The sequence below is a fragment of the Schistocerca piceifrons genome, chromosome 3 (genome assembly GCF_021461385.2).
Source record: "Schistocerca piceifrons isolate TAMUIC-IGC-003096 chromosome 3, iqSchPice1.1, whole genome shotgun sequence".
Taxonomy (NCBI): Eukaryota; Metazoa; Arthropoda; class Insecta; order Orthoptera; family Acrididae; genus Schistocerca; species Schistocerca piceifrons.
The window spans coordinates 66,904,706-66,921,188 of record NC_060140.1 but is presented as its reverse complement, the minus strand read 5'-3'; the positions used below and the strand labels follow the sequence as shown (position 1 = coordinate 66,921,188).

General features: G+C 43.4%; 1 protein-coding gene across 1 annotated transcript in view; it reads right to left on the bottom strand.

Moving 5' to 3' along the window:
- LOC124788394 (arylsulfatase B-like) overlaps positions 1-16,483 on the bottom strand; it is an 85,974-nt gene that overhangs the window by 33,949 nt on the left and 35,542 nt on the right. Inside the window, exon 6 of the mRNA XM_047255660.1 lies at positions 8,498-8,506. Coding sequence (XP_047111616.1) covers positions 8,498-8,506 — 9 coding nt within the window. The remainder of the gene's footprint in view (positions 1-8,497; positions 8,507-16,483) is intronic.

Genomic DNA, 16,483 nt, shown 5'->3' with positions numbered 1-16,483 from the left:
GTGTGTTTACATGTGCATACCACTAATTCTGTGAGTTTCTTGCCATGCCTGTAGAAAATGGCGTCATAAGAGGACATCTGGAAAACGAGCTGCGCTGAAATCTCAAGTACGCGAATTGCGTGTTTACTTTGAAAGCGAAAAGGACAGTGGTGGGCCCTTGACACCAGTGAGTAATGCGATTGGCAGGGTGGCAGAAGCATCGAACACCTACAGTGACAGTGAAGAGAGTCTCTTTACGTTACTGAATCGTGTGGTGGGCAACCCGATGCTTTCTTATACGTACAATGGGCTGTTTGTTGATGAAATCGGAGTGCCTATGTGTTAATTAGAAGCAGTTCTATGAAGGTGTATACCGTTACGTAAAGCATGCGACGGGTACGTTTACTGACAGGTTAAGAGTTACACTCGCCTGTTATAGAAGTGCCCTACTATCATCACCAGCAAGGAAAATCACAAGTAGAAGCTATGCAATTAAAATGTATATCTTGACCGATAATCAGTTGCAGGCTCCTGCTTTCCAGGAAACGTTTCAATGTACATGGCTCCAAGCCAAATTATCGCCAGATTGCGAGGTGGTTTTCCTAATGACATGTACACAGAAATTGTGAGTGTGATATATATGCCTTCCCAGGTTGCTCGTAGTGCTCCGAAATACACTCCTGGAAATTGAAATAAGAACACCGTGAATTCATTGTCCCAGGAAGGGGAAACTTTATTGACACATTCCAGGGGTCAGATACATCACATGATCACACTGACAGAACCACAGGCACATAGACACAGGCAACAGAGCATGCACAATGTCGGCACTAGTACAGTGTATATCCACCTTTCGCAGCAATGCAGGCTGCTATTCTCCCATGGAGACGATCGGAGAGATGCTGGATGTAGTCCTGTGGAACGGCTTGCCATGCCATTTCCACCTGGCGCCTCAGTTGGACCAGCGTTCGTGCTGGACGTGCAGACCGCGTGAGACGACGCTTCATCCAGTCCCAAACATGCTCAATGGGGGACAGATCCGGAGATCTTGCTGGCCAGGGTAGTTGACTTACACCTTCTAGAGCACGTTGGGTGGCACGGGATACATGCGGACGTGCATTGTCCTGTTGGAACAGCAAGTTCCCTTGCCGGTCTAGGAATGGTAGAACGATGGGTTCGATGACGGTTTGGATGTACCGTGCACTATTCAGAGTCCCCTCGACGATCACCAGTGGTGTACGGCCAGTGTAGGTGATCGCTCCCCACACCATGATGCCGGGTGTTGGCCCTGTGTGCCTCGGTCGTATGCAGTCCTGATTGTGGCGCTCACCTGCACGGCGCCAAACACGCATACGACCATCATTGGCACCAAGGCAGAAGCGACTCTCATTGCTGAAGACGACACGTCATCATTCGTCCCTCCATTCACGCCTGTCGCGACACCACTGGAGGCGGGCTGCACGATGTTGGGGCGTGAGCGGAAGACGGCCTAACGGTGTGCGGGACCGCAGCCCAGCTTCATGGAGGCGGTTGCGAATGGTCCTCGCCGATACCCCAGGAGCAACAGTGTCCCTAATTTGCTGGGAAGTGGCGGTGCGGTCCCCTACGGCACTGCGTAGGATCCTACGGTCTTGGCGTGCATCCGTGCATCGCTGCGGTCCGGTCCCAGGTCGACGGGCACGTGCACCTTCCGCCGACCACTGGCGACAACATCGATGTACTATGGAGACCTCACGCCCCACGTGTTGAGCAATTCGGCGGTACGTCCACCCGGCCTCCCGCATGCCCACTATACGCCCTCGCTCAAAGTCCGTCAACTGCACACACGGTTCACGTCCACGCTGTCGCGGCATGCTACCAGTGTTAAAGGCTGCGATGGAGCTCCGTATGCCACGGCAAACTGGCTGACACTGACGGCGGCGGTGCACAAATGCTGCGCAGCTAGCGCCATTCGACGGTCAACACCGCGGTTCCTGGTGTGTCCGCTGTGCCGTGCGTGTGATCATTTCTTGTACAGCCCTCTCGCAGTGTCCGGAGCAAGTATGGTGGGTCTGACACACCGGTGTCATTGTGTTCTTTTTTCCATTTCCAGGAGTGTACTGCGCTTTGAATGTTTTTGTGAATGTACGTATTCTCTCGAAGAATAAAAATAAAATTACTATAATTTGTATGTTTTTATTGTTCAATTACTGTTATTTACATAAAATATGCGATAAAAAATATTATTTTAGATAAGATTTGAAATGCTTACTGTCTGTTAAGTAAGAGTGTGGTCGGCATTACACACAGATGGTAAACGATATCGACTTAGTACTTCCACAACCAAAAAGAGGGAACCTTTGTCCTTCATGCAATCTTCATAAAGCATTAGTTTACTCTTAATTGTTGACTGAGATGTGCGAGAAGAGACGTGAGTGCAGCCTATGCGTCACGTTTATCATAGATGTTTGACGACGACTCCCAAACGTTGGTTCATCGTTAAAAATGAAGATTGGATACTGCAGGAGCGCAAATATCCGAGGCACCGCAGCAGGCTTTGCAGAGGAAGGTACTGGATCGGACCTTGTTCTGGCTTAACCAAAGCTCCGGAACGAAGATGAGAAACGTAAGACCAGATGAGGTGGTGAAACGACGTCGGCCAATGGTGCTCGGAATATTACCGCACAGCGGCAGGAGCACCCTCAAGCTGAAGTTAATATAAGCACAGCTCCTACCAGCCTAGCCATTCAAATCGCCTGAGTATACAGACATTAGTGGACAATGTAGGCGCAGTTGTAGACCGGAACTCGCAGATCAGTTATTAGCAACGTGTGTCAAATTTAAAGTGATTTCGCATAGCCAAGAATATTACTGTTTGCATGTCGCTCGTCGTTTGCGACTACTCCTTGTAAATCTCTAAGTATTGTTAATCTGCTTTATAGAAATGAAACTGCTAAGGTTCTTTATTGAACTGTTGTATAGCATTCAGAGATCGTCGCATCCATGAGGCACCCTATACGAAACTAATGGGCAGGTTCCAACAGACCTCACATTCGCCTTACACTGTGCTGGAATTGCAGCCACGTAGCTACCCATACTAAAACGTTGAGGGACCACTCCGTCCCAGTACATGAGAAAATGGAGAAAAAAATATGAATGAGACGAAAATCATAATGGAGAGGCGCATTAGGCTACTATCCAACCTCTCAGGAGAACGCTGATTCCAAGGAACACTACACGATCAATCACGTGGCCAATAAGAAATCGCATGCTTGGTCGAATTGGTAATTCTATCTCCCAGCACTATAGCGCACTTTAGAATAAATGGATCTTATTTAGATGAAACTTATTCCCTAAAATTAACCATCAGTATATAATCGAACGAGTGCACAAGCCATCTTATTATTAATGAAGCGTTTGACTGATTATAGCACTCACCAGTGATATATAAAAATGCTTTAAATTACTCTTCAGCTGTAAACAACGTAGAAATTGTTACTGAGTTGTATTATTTAATTTATCCAGACTTTGTAGTATCTACGTTTTTTCTTTTGTGAAGAATTCGCTCAATATAATAACGTATCGTACGGATATGTAAGTTAGCACTTATCATAAATCTACTAAATAACTAAAATATCTTTTCTAGCATTAAAATACGACCCTGAGTATGTGATAGTCAAGACTTAAACATTTATATTCCATCAATTACTTACAAATCTCTAAAGTGTTTAAAGGTTTCACAATTTAAGTATTTTCATAATATGTTTTGATATCCAATTCCCGAGATATAAACTGTAACTAAGGCAACATAAAAAAAACTTCTTTAGGCTCTTCCTCTGATTATTTGTTCTGCAACTCATGAATGTTTAATATGATCTTCAGATACATATCAATTCCTTCCTTTCCAAACCTTTTAGAAATATTCTCGCCAACTCTAGTATTTTATTTATCGTAATACGAGTATTTCAATGCCAACCTCTTACGAAGTCGTTTCAATGTTTTAAGCTAAGAGGAGGTTTAAAATGTCTCTCTTCCTCTTAACTGTTCTCAATTTAATTGTGTAAACCTAATCGCTGAATCGAGGGCTCTTACGCTGTTTACTGAAAATTGCTTTTATTTTTAACTCTTTCCTTTTCAAAACCAGTTATTGAAAAATCCCCGTGGGTGAATGATAACTCGGGAACTAAAATTTATTTTAAACCAATTAAAGGTTATTTTCTTTCCTTTTAAGTGTAAGTGCTTTTTAATGATCAAACGCCGAGTGTGAATGAGTGACTGCCAAAAAACCTAATAGCCCCACAATAAACTAGAAGAACCAAACTGAAAGTAAATTCTAGGTAACAGCACGATTTTATATCTCAACTTAAATGTTAGATTTTCAAAATATAAGCCCCTTCAAGTGTTGGTCTCTCGTGCACGCACTAATCAATCTTAATGTAAAGTCAGTCATCACGTTTACTACAGAAATAACGGTAGCAGTTGCAATTTCTTCTTTATGATGGTTCACGTAAGGAGATGTGGTCTAAATGGTTACATTGTTAACAATACGTACGGGCAAATTACGATATATATAACAACACACCTCTGATCGTGTTTTCCTGAGCTTTATTCGCCATTCAAGAAAAGCTTCGAGCATAACGCAAGGTAAGCATTAACTCCACTTATAAAACAACGTTACAACCACGTAGTACGATTTCTCTACTAACTTAGAATGAGCATTCCTAAATATCACCTAACCAAATGTGACACCCAAGTCCACTGGTATGTGTACTAACTAGTATCGCAGAAACACTACACGGATCACTTGAGACAAAATCACTGAACTCAAGACTTACGTCTCGTCGTATTTTAACGACTCATGAATTCTACACTCAAATACTGAAACACATTGAAAGTCACTCTTGACTTAACACGTGCCAACTTAAATCACTTGACCTTTCGTCAAATGTAATGCAAAATACGAAGAGACCGACTCTGACAAAATTCAGAAAATAATTACACTCATCATGCGTTAGACCGCTTACTGTATTCTTCAAACCTTGCAGTTTAAACACATTTCAACAAAACCTCGGAAAATTACACACTGATGAAATAATCGATACAACTTTGCACCAGTTAGGTATCGATCACGACTGTTTTCGACGTGTCCTAACGTGTTTTCGAGAAAATGACGGTAAAACTTTCGAGGCGCCTTCGTCATTCCACATGCTCTTCGTAAAAGGAAGTGAGTTAAAAGCGCAGTCGCTAACAGCACAATTTCGAAGTTTAAAGTCCCGTGTTGAAATCGAATCTTGCGGCTAATTTTTCTTTTGCTGTCGTGGAAACATGTCACACCAGTCTTTTTGTGACATCGTAAAATCCAATGGAATAATAAATAAAGTTATTCAGTCTGTTAAGCAAGATCATGGTCTGGTTAATCAGTAGAAAAATCTATTCGACAACATTCTAAAACGTAGATGTACATCTATGTGAACAAAAGAAAAACGCAGTTACAGTAAATAATACATTTAGCCAACCGCAGATTCGATGGTTGCTTGGCATCTTCAGGCATACTTGAAACCATGTTTTCTGCGTATTCTCGTGGAAGAGACCTTAAAATGCATCGAATTTGCTCTGGCAGCTGTTTTAAAGTGGAGATCTTTTTCTTCTCGCAACTTCTTTTTTACGTAAAACTATACATTTGCAATAGAAACAGCGCGAGGCTACAACGGAAAAAATTACTTTTATCGGTTTTTGTGTCGTCAAATATAATTTTATCATTTAGGTCTACTGTAATAGCAGCCAAGAAGTTACATAAGTCCACGAAGAGAATGTGATATTTTCATTTCATTGTAACTAAAGTCTATTTTGATACATAAGTTCTACAAAATTCCAAACTCTGTGTAGCCATGCATGTATTCGTACGTTAGACGAAAATCGTCCACGCATCTTGGCCGACAGGAGAGCATGGGCGCGTCACAAATCAGCCAACGCAAGCTGGCCGCTACAAAAGCAACCGGTGGCCACGAGATTCTCTATTTTAATAATGGTAGCGGCCTACATTTGCCTGAATTAACGGCTAACTATGGCACTCAAGGGAGTTTCAGTAAGTCGTCATTGAGGAGCTGAGCATATAGCGCCCTTGGGTCGGTAAGATGACATATGTCTTACTGTGTGTCGTGACATTATGAACCAAGAGTCTCCCTCCCAGAAGGTTACCAGCGTCGCTTACAGCTTGCTGAAGAGGTCGACCCAAGATCTTCTTGATTAGATCTTTGTACCTGCTCGCTGCTCTTTCTCTTGGTCTCTTGCCCTCGATCTTCCTCTAGATTTTGCGCTTTGTTCTGGCATATTTCCGTTATCTGCTTCATGACTACTCGGCCAAAGGTGGTCCGTCTTCTTACCTCATCTTCGCTGCTTCCCGTGTCGGTTGACCCAAAGTAGACGAAAAAATACACGACTTCCAGTTTCTGTAGCTCTTCCAACAAATATCGTGAACAAATAAATTAGAAATCCTCATGAATTCTGTTTTACATTGTGTTCACTGTTTTTTTGCAAAAGTTCAAATTATTACCCCCTCGCAGAAATAGCACCACCACCTGTTCGAAGAGAGATAGCTGCGAGCAAGTGGAAAATGAATTTACTCATGGGGCATGAACCGCATCCGCAACGACTGAAGTCAAGGAAGAGCTCCCTTAGGACATCAAAAGAACTTAGAACCACTGCTGAGAAAGCTAGACTACAACTACGGAGGGCTGCGACCTGTCTTGCACCTGGTTGGAATAGTGTTGTTGAAGCTTTACCTCCAGGCCATGATCGGGAATGGACAACTTGGAAGTCCCTGAATAGGCTAAGATCCGGAGTTGGAAGATCAAAAGCTAAGGCGGCAAAATGGGGATACACAGACCCAAATGATACTACGGTCTGACTGTGGAGAAGAACAGACAGTCCGGCACATGCTTCGATGTCGACTGTGTCCAGTCTCCTGTACAGAAGATGACCTTTAACAAGCAACAGAAAATGCACTGGAAGTGGCCAAGTTTTGGTCAAAAGTAATTTAATCATAACTGTGTAAAATGTATGTACATGTACCTGTATGTTTCTGACATGAAAATAATGATAACATTTGATGATCAGTTTCCAAGGAACTTATTTACATGAACAAAATGATCGGATGGCATTGTTGGCCGGGAGGCCCCATTCGGGAGAATTCGGACGCCGTATTGCAAGCCGTCTTTAATTGACGCCACATAGGCGACCTGCAAGTCAGTGATGATGAAGGACACACAACACGTAGTCCCCTGCCGGGAATCGAACCCGGGCCCCCTTCGTGGTAGGCGGTAACGCTACCGCTACGCTTTGGAGGCGGACAGTTCATTACATATCAACACTGATACGTTAACGTATTTCTGTATACCACCGTTTCGAAGATATTCACTGAAAACCTAATACGCCAAAATACTTTTGGTGTGTTTTATCCCTATAAAGTTAAATTGGGCACAAACCAAAAAATACGTATTGCATAATTTTGCCCCCTCTACACACCCGCAAGTTTCATCAAGATCGTTTACTGACACTTGAGAATGTTTTCTTGATAGTCGAAGATTTTCCAACAGTTGTGCCCTCTGTGGTCGATCCACTCTACTATCACGGAGCACATGTGTTTGTTGCGTACTCTAGGTCCAATGTCACCGCTTTGTAGGCGGTTTACTTAACTGACTTTCAGACTCATACGACGCTTCGTTCGGTGGTAATGCTCAGTTATACTGACGGTTTAGTACAGAACTGTGTCTTATATATTTACTGCGGTCTATTACCATCTGACGTATTGTTTCGTTTCAGTCGATCTAGTCTGGTAGAAATGTTTTTTATATGATTTAATCCCCTTCATTTGTGACGAATCGTCTATTCATCCGGTAATATGAAACGCTTTTGGTAGCGTTTCGCCTTTACTTCTTTCCTCGCTTTTGGAAAATAGTGGTAACAACAATAATAATTTTAGTGCAGATTGGAACTACGCCCAAGAATTATACTTTTGTATGACATTGGCCTTTTTTTTTTTTTTGTTTTTGATAAAATCTGATGATGACTTAATCAATCGGAACGCATTATTTGTAATAAAATTAACATTGCGGGTGAGACTGTCTCTTTTCACAAAGAATTTTGTTTCTACTTTGAACTGCTGCACAGATGCAGAGGTCAGAAACAAGTGAAGACGAGTGACAGTTGAATGGCTGCATTTGTTTGCTGTTGGATTCAATAGCGAATATGAGGAAGGATTAGCCCGTCTTCGAGTAACAGCCTATAGCGTGTCGCTGGAATAATAGAGCTCCCAGCATGGAGTGGAAAATAATCTGGCTCTTCCATTCCTTAATGAGGGATCGCAAGCTAATTACCAACCAATCAGGCTGACATCATTATTCTGTAGAGTTATTAGGAATATTTGGCACTCACGTTTCGTTACTTTTAAACAGAATTATGAATACATTCCCTGTCGGAGTAAAAAGAGATTCCACACCATTGATCGTAAGAAACTAACTATAAGATTTATAATTTAAACACCACTCAGCTACAAGTGTGATTTACAAACGTTTACTTAAAACAACCCATTACCCAGTTCGGATCTTTTACAGTGTGAACCCCGGGGTTATATTGTATATATACCGCTTGTATGAGTGGCTGCCAATGTTGTGTCGGCAACGGAAACATCTCGCATACGAATGAATTTAAAACAGCATTGTATCGACAAACTACACCTAGAGGAATACATTAGATAAGATACCTAGTCGTGATGATATTCTATTCTATCTTAATTAGGAAATCTATAATGTCGAATAGATATCCTACTAGGATAATACAACTAAATACCTTGAAATTATTTATTTTCAAACAATAGAAGAATGATGTAAATGTATAAAATACGTACAGAATGTTAAATCCTACTCTAGCTTTGAGACTGGGAGAACATCTGTGACTGTCCTCTAAATTGCACCCTCGTATATTAGACGCTCGCAATAAGTTGGTTGATACCGATTAGCCCCGTGAACCATAAGACCTCCAGCCTGATTGGCACTGATAGTAAAGAGCTTAGAGAACAAGCAAATGGAATTCAGCACATTTGGTGTGACTGTTTCCCCATATGCCGAGCATTGGTGCGTGTATCACCGATTACAATGCAGAAGATGTATATTGATGAGCCAAAACATTATCACTACCTGCTTAATGGCTTGTTGGTCCGGCCTTGAAACGAAATAGATCACTGATTCTGCATATCAGGGATCCGAAAATTTGTTGGTAGGTTTGCGGAGGTGTGTGGCATTAGACGTCTTGGGGCAGGTCACGCTATGGTAGTAAATAACTGTCCGCTGGCTCTAGTATGCGATGATGGTGCACGATAGCGACGCAGAAAGGTTGCATAGGATTTACATCAGGCGAATTTGATCACCGAGGCATCAACTTGAGTTCGCTATAAATCTCCTCAAACCGCAGTACCACGGTTCTGGCTCTGAGACACGGACAGTTACACTGCCGAAAGGTGACATCGCCGTCGGGAACGAAATCAAGCATGAAGCGATGCTGCGGTTCGCAGCTCTGAGCGTGTCTTCGATTATTACCACACGTCCCTGCAAGTGCAGGAGAATGTCTCCCGTGGCATAACACTGCTCCAACCAGCCAGCGTCTGTGGCGCGCGGCACATTTCGAGCCGTCGCTCACTTCGGTGATAGTGTTTGTGGAGACGATCGTCGACCTAGTGTAGCTAAATGTGATCCACCCGAACAGCCGTCACGTTTCCATTGATCAACGGTCGAATCCTAATGGTTGCGTGCCAACTGAAATCGTAACTGACAATGTCGTTCTGTCAACGTATGAAGACGTATTGGTGGCCTCCTGTAGAGCTCCATGTTCGACAACGTACGATGAACGGTGTGCTCCGAAACACTTGTGCGTGCACCAGCATTACACTCTTCCGGCAGAAATGACAAAGATCAGAATCTATCCTAATTTATAGAGCAGACGAGCCTCCGAACGCCACGTTCTCTGAAGAGTCGTGGACGTTGAACCAAATTAGCGCCTGGAGGCAGTTCCACTACCCTTCTGTCTGTTTGCGTAAACGCTCACGACACTAGCACGACACTACCAGCTTCGCCGTTTTAGAGAAGCTCGTTCACAGGCTCAGCGTAATAATAATGTGCTCTTTGTCAAAATCGCTTATGTCAAAGGATTTCACCCTTTGCAGCCCATATCTTCGCTAGGGTGATCCACCGCCCGTGTCTGCTCCTTTTACGTGCTTACCACGCCACGTGCTCGCAACGCCACCAGACGCTATCCAACGTCGCAGTGGGCAATGGTCGTAATATTTTGGTTTATCGGTGTACGTTGCATACCTATCAGTTCTGTCTGCATAGTCGACCTAGTGTAGTGTCCGCAAGCTCCTAAGGCTGAAACTACGTGAGTACGGCACGGAAAACGATTCGAGATTTCTATTTGCTCATAAAACGACAACAGAAACTCAGCTCAGCTATTCGTTCGTCAGAAAGAACTTCAGTATGCCGCATACTCTACAGAGAAGCAAAGAATCGTCACTCTGGTTACTTAACTCACCCTATGTGGCGAAATCGACACTTTGCCAATTCTGACACTGACACTCTTAACTCACTCACTTATCAACGAAGTTCCTTACCAGCAATACGTTCTCTTTCGACACCTGCAGGTGCGTCCCTTACATGCAGTGTGCCGGTTTCCTGCGAGGTTCCCGGCAACTACGTGTGGTCTGCCTGCAACGAATCCCCGTGTCCTACGAAAGCAGCGTCTCCCACCAAACGGGTCATGAAACTTCCAGCCAGTTGCCTGATGTTCATATGCCGTATAGGACACTGTTCTAATACATTCTAAAACTCGGCCTACGGCCAAGGACACCACCAATGACATTCACTTCTAAATTATTTTTTTTACGGGAAACGTCGCTCGCCTTTTCTCGTGAGAAGGTCTTGCATCCCCCGTTAGTGACACACTCGCATTGCTCCTTATGCCTTCTTCACTTGTAAGATGTTATGGCTTTCCACCCCCCGCTGTCAGCCTCTGGCTGTTCTATAGCGACAGGATTGCGGCTAACCTCGATGCACCGGACTTGTGACAGGGAGATCTCCCGTACGACAATATAGCCGCTGTCTCCACACTGCATTCAAACTCGTACCCCCCGGTCGAACACGACACGGCGTCTCCGCTAACCTTCCATCTGCTGATCGCCGCTTTCACGCTAACGTGTTGCAGTCACCACTCCGTGCTGTCAGCGCTCAGCTAAAATTCATTTCCAGGCTTGCAACACTACAGAAAAATGTTAGTGCGTGGAGCTATTCAACATCAGCCAAAGAAATGATCAATTATCCGACCACCCACCGTCCATCGCGATCTCATATCGGATAAAATACGTAAATGAACTGGTATAGCATTACATGTGTGCGGAAACATACTGCCACCTTTCATCGTATCTGCTTGCTCTCCAACTGGGGCATCGTTTTGCTCTCTATGTAGGCTGTTTGCGGTGTTATATATTTCTTTACGAAGATTTTCTCGTGTATTTGCGTCACACATTTTAGAGTTAACACATGCCTGTTGACCTTGAAATTCATAACACAAATACGCGAGGAATTTCTTGCACAGAAGTGTCCACCTCTACACGATGCCCCCCCCCCCTCTCCGCCCCGGAAAAGCAATGAAAAAAGCAATGAAACCAGTTACAGTCATCTGGAAATTCATTTCTAATAAATCCGAAACGGGTAATACTTTGCTTTCAATAAACCTCTGTAAGCCATACTAGCATCTGGCTGGTTTTTAAATTATAAACCTCGTCATTGTATTACAGCCGCGTTTCTCAATACGTCTACTTTTGACAAGATAGCGAGAAACTAATTAATCTCTTATCACTCACGAATTTCAGTCGCTTGTAGATAAGGGAGCGCTTGATAACCGGATACCTTAAGTACACATCGGACTAATCGTCAAGGGAATATCGAAACGGGACAGTGATTTGATTAAATAGTTGATAAATAAGTGAATGCGATATGACGCTGTTGGTAAGATGCTATCACTACAATCAAACGCAGCACCTGCCTACCACAATGAAAAGTGGTAATAGATTAAATGTACAATACATATGCACACAAGCCAAAATTCACACAGAGTGTCGCTCTTAAGAATTGTAAGAAGCATTTTATTAGGTCTTTCAGCAGATATTTGTAATTTGATTCTACTTTTTATCGCTGAAGTCGACCCCAACAAATACTGCTCATCAAATGTTTATGCGACAACCAGGATCAACGCAAAATTTCTTTTTCCCGGTGGAAGAAACTGATTTTTAAAACCGGAATTTTACGTACTAATTCGACAGAGCGGTCTCACATTAGTCTAGCGCCGTATTCGTGATAGGTGTTATATGGAACAATAAAACAGGAAAAATAACTAGTAATCCAGTAGCAACTGGGTAGTCCCGTTACATAGATGGCAGGTAGTACAGGTAAATCGCATGTAAATGTTATTTTTGCCGTTTTTTGTATGGTCACGTATTAGATCAGTAAAAAACGCCAAATACTTTGTTTATGAGAACAGTCTTCAAAAAAAAAAAAAAAAAAAATGGTTCAAATGGCTCTGAGCACTATGGGACTTCACATCTGTGGTCATCAGTCTCCTAGAACTTAGAACTACTTAAACCTAACAAACCGAAGGACATCACACACATCCATGCCCGAGGCAGGATTTGAACCTGCGACCGGAGCAGTCGCGCGGTTCCGGACTGTGCGCCTAGATCCGCTAGACCACCGCGGCCGACAGTCTTCCAACATCACCTGTACTTCGAAAAGGCAGTTGCGCTCATATGGCGAGACGAACAGTGGAACAAGGAACTTACGATTCAAGTAGACAATATCAGGCAGAATAGGTGCGAAGGAAGCTAGTCCACAGTTGCTGGACGACATTGGCCAAGACTCCTTGCCGGTTATGCCAAGAAGAAATATAGATTTTCCGAAGTTAAACGAACCTGTTTCCTTTCGTTCGGTTCAGAACCTCTTCGTACATATGTCGACCAAAGAGCTTCCCTCCATGAAATATTTATCACACGAATGTTTTACATATTAATTACTAAGTGTTATGTTACATCGTCGTAACGCTTTTGAGATACAGAAACGGGGTAGTATACTGTAAGTACTAGTGTACAGAAAATGGTACACACGTTTTGCAGTCGTTTCAGCACCGATCACTGACCTTCAGTAGTAAATTTTCTGCCTGCACACCTTGAGAAACTATCTCACACGCACACACACACACACACACACACACACACACACACACATGCATCCATATATATTACTTTCTCTGGTGTTTCGTTTTTGCTACGTGTAGCTGGTGTGAGATCTAGACACGTACTGCTCATAACGTCTGTCAAGTGAAGATCGGTGTCGACTGAAAGAGTCGATGTGGTTTCCTACACACACAAAAAAATATTTTTAAAGTAGAACCTTATGTTCCCATTCGATGGCATATGTATAGATATTACGAAAGCGTGGGAAATGGAATGAAAATGCTATCTAAATATAAGGAAACTGTAAATCGTTTTGCTTTTGATACTTGTATAAACTTGTTAAATTTGTTTCTTTTTAGTAAATCTTGAAAGACATCATTTAATGAAAAAAATGTTTAGAGCAGATAATGATGAAACTGGAAACAATCTAAGTTTGCTGCCTAGGAAGAAGCAAGGATCAACTGTATATGCTATCACCATTATCATAATACGGCGCTTCTGTTGTTTTGAAAATTGGAATTTTCTTCTGATTTTGTAAGGAATTCACCGAAGAAGATGTGTGAGATCCCTCTTGATTTGTGGAGTATTATATTTCATAAATTTTACGTTTGCTAGAATTCAGCAGACAGCAGAAGTAATTCGCTACCCTAAGAAGCACTGAACAATAGAGTGGCAGGGAGATGGAAGCTGGATCCCACGAACGTGGCGGTGACAAGTGGTCCAGTGGTCAATACGACGCGGTAGTGAATCATGGGAATGGAGAGAAGAAGGAGAGCCCTGACAGCTAATGTTGCTCGGCAGTCAATATGTATGGGAGCCACATGCGTTCTGGTGCGAAACTCGGAACTTCCTTTATTAAATATTAGTTATTAAAGTCCGCTTTTGCCACAGCAAAAACTTGCAGCAACCTACACGTCACCGGCACCTTACTACCATAACATAGATACGCTGTGACCCAGGTAATTCAGTAGCCAAATGAATTCTGTTAAATAATTGAAGATTTCATGAAGCATGCAAGAGAATTCAGCCGCGCATCTATGCCACAAGTCGGCGAAAGAGTTCTTACGCAGGCCCGGATGCAGGGAAAGGTGGGGGGGATAAACCGGGTTATCTGCCTCGGGCGGCAATTTCAAGGGGCACAAAATTCATATTCTTGAAGAAAAAAAGCCGTATTTCACAAAGTGCCTATCATCCAGCGCCCGTTCCTCTATCGATTATTCGTATGATGTTAACACGCACCCGACTTGATTATTGAACAGCTTTGAACACACTCTTAATTGCTTTCATAAGTTGATTTTTGGATGCGTGCATATTGTACGAGTTGTCTCTGCCAGGGGAATCCCTGTCGCATCTAGATACAAAAAAGTTCCCCCTGGCAAAAGGGGACGGGGCTACACGAGCTGAGCCGAATAAACCCGAACGGGTGAAGGCCAATTGGTATTTGTTTAAGCGGTTGATTGGATGAGCGAATTATCAGCGTTGTTATAATTATTGAGGATCCAGAGATTCAGATTACTTCAGTGGAAATAAGCGACTAACAGTAATAACCGATAAGAAAGATTACGTATTATCTTCTCGCTGTATCGAAGAAAACGAAATTTTGACACAAAATTTTTGCCAGATCGCAACAATAACAGTTGTTCAGTTCTCGGTTAGCAGCCACTTCAAACTCTATTCTAGCAAGAGCGTGGAAGAGGCGTCGTACGAACACGTAATAGGGCTTAACCGGAGAATAACGCGGGATTCTGTGATTCTGGCATGTTTGGTGAAGGTAACCGGAGAATAAGTTTTGACAATGGCAGGAATAGTTACAGAATTGGTGGTGACAACATTGTCTGTTAGAACGAGAAAGGAGAAGATGGCTCTGAGCACTATGGGACTTAACTTCTGAGGTCATCAGTCCCCTAGAACTTAGAACTACTTAAACGTAACTAACCTAAGGACATCACCCACATCCATGCCCGAATGAGGATTCGAACCTGCGACCGTAGCGGTAGTGCGGTTCCAGACTGTAGCGCCTAGAACCGCTCGGCCACCCCGGCCGGCAAAAGGAGAAGAAACGAGAACATTACACAAATTATAAGGAACAATATGAAGATTCCAACTTTATATAAGAATTTCGCACTACTACTTTTCGATGTCATGTTCGAGAAACTGGAGCATATGAATGGAATGTGAAACTATTTTCTAGCATAAAACTTTCTGCTTGCAGTAGGCCTAATAGGCATTTGATATTTCTACCCCGTGAATTATAGTCTGTCGTGTTACTTACATAGATCAGGTAGATAAACATGACCTTTTGTGCAAAAACAGTCTCGCTTATTTGGTGTGTGTTGCAGTTGCTGCAAAATTAGAAAGGCCCATTTCGTTTTATCAGTGACAAAATAGACATACACTATGTGATCAAAAGCATCCGGACACCTGGGTGAAAATGACTTACAAGTTCGTGGTGCACTCCAACGGTAATGCAGTTTGCCAACCATTAGCCTTGACGGCAGCCTCCACTCTCGCAGGCATACGTTCAATCAGGTGTTGGAAAGTTTCATGGGGAATGGCAGCCCATTCTTCACGCAGTGCTGCACTGAGGAGACGTATGGGTATCGGTCGGTGAGGCCTGGCACGAAGTCGTTGTTTCAAAACATCCGAAAGGTGTTCTGTAGGATTCAGTCAGCACTCTGTGCAGGCCAGTCCATTAGAGGGATGATATTGTCATGTAACTACTCCGCCACAGGCCGTGCATTATGAATAGGTAGGTGCTCGATCGTGTTGAAAGAAGCAATCGCCATCCCGAATTGCTCTTCAACAGTGGGAAGCAAGAAGGTGCTTAAAACATCAGTGTAGGCCTGTGCTGTTAAAGTGCCACGCAAAACAACAAGGGGTGCAAGCCTCCTCCATGAAAGATACCACTGCGCCATAACACCGCCGCCTCCGAATTTTACTGTTGGCACTACACACGCAGGCAGATGACGTTCACCGAACATTCGTCATACCCACATCCAGCCGGTGTGAAGTGTGGCTTATGAGCAGCAGCTGGACCATGAAATCCAAGTTTTCTGACCTCCCACCTAACTGTTACAGTACTTGCAGTGGATCCTGATGCAGTTTAGAATTCCTGTGTGATAGTCTGGATAGATATCTGCCTATTACACATAAAGACCCTTTTCAACTGCCAACGGTTTCTGTCAGTCAACAGACGAGGTCGGGCTGTACGGTTTTGTGCTGTTCGTGTCGCTTCGCGTTTCCATTTCACTA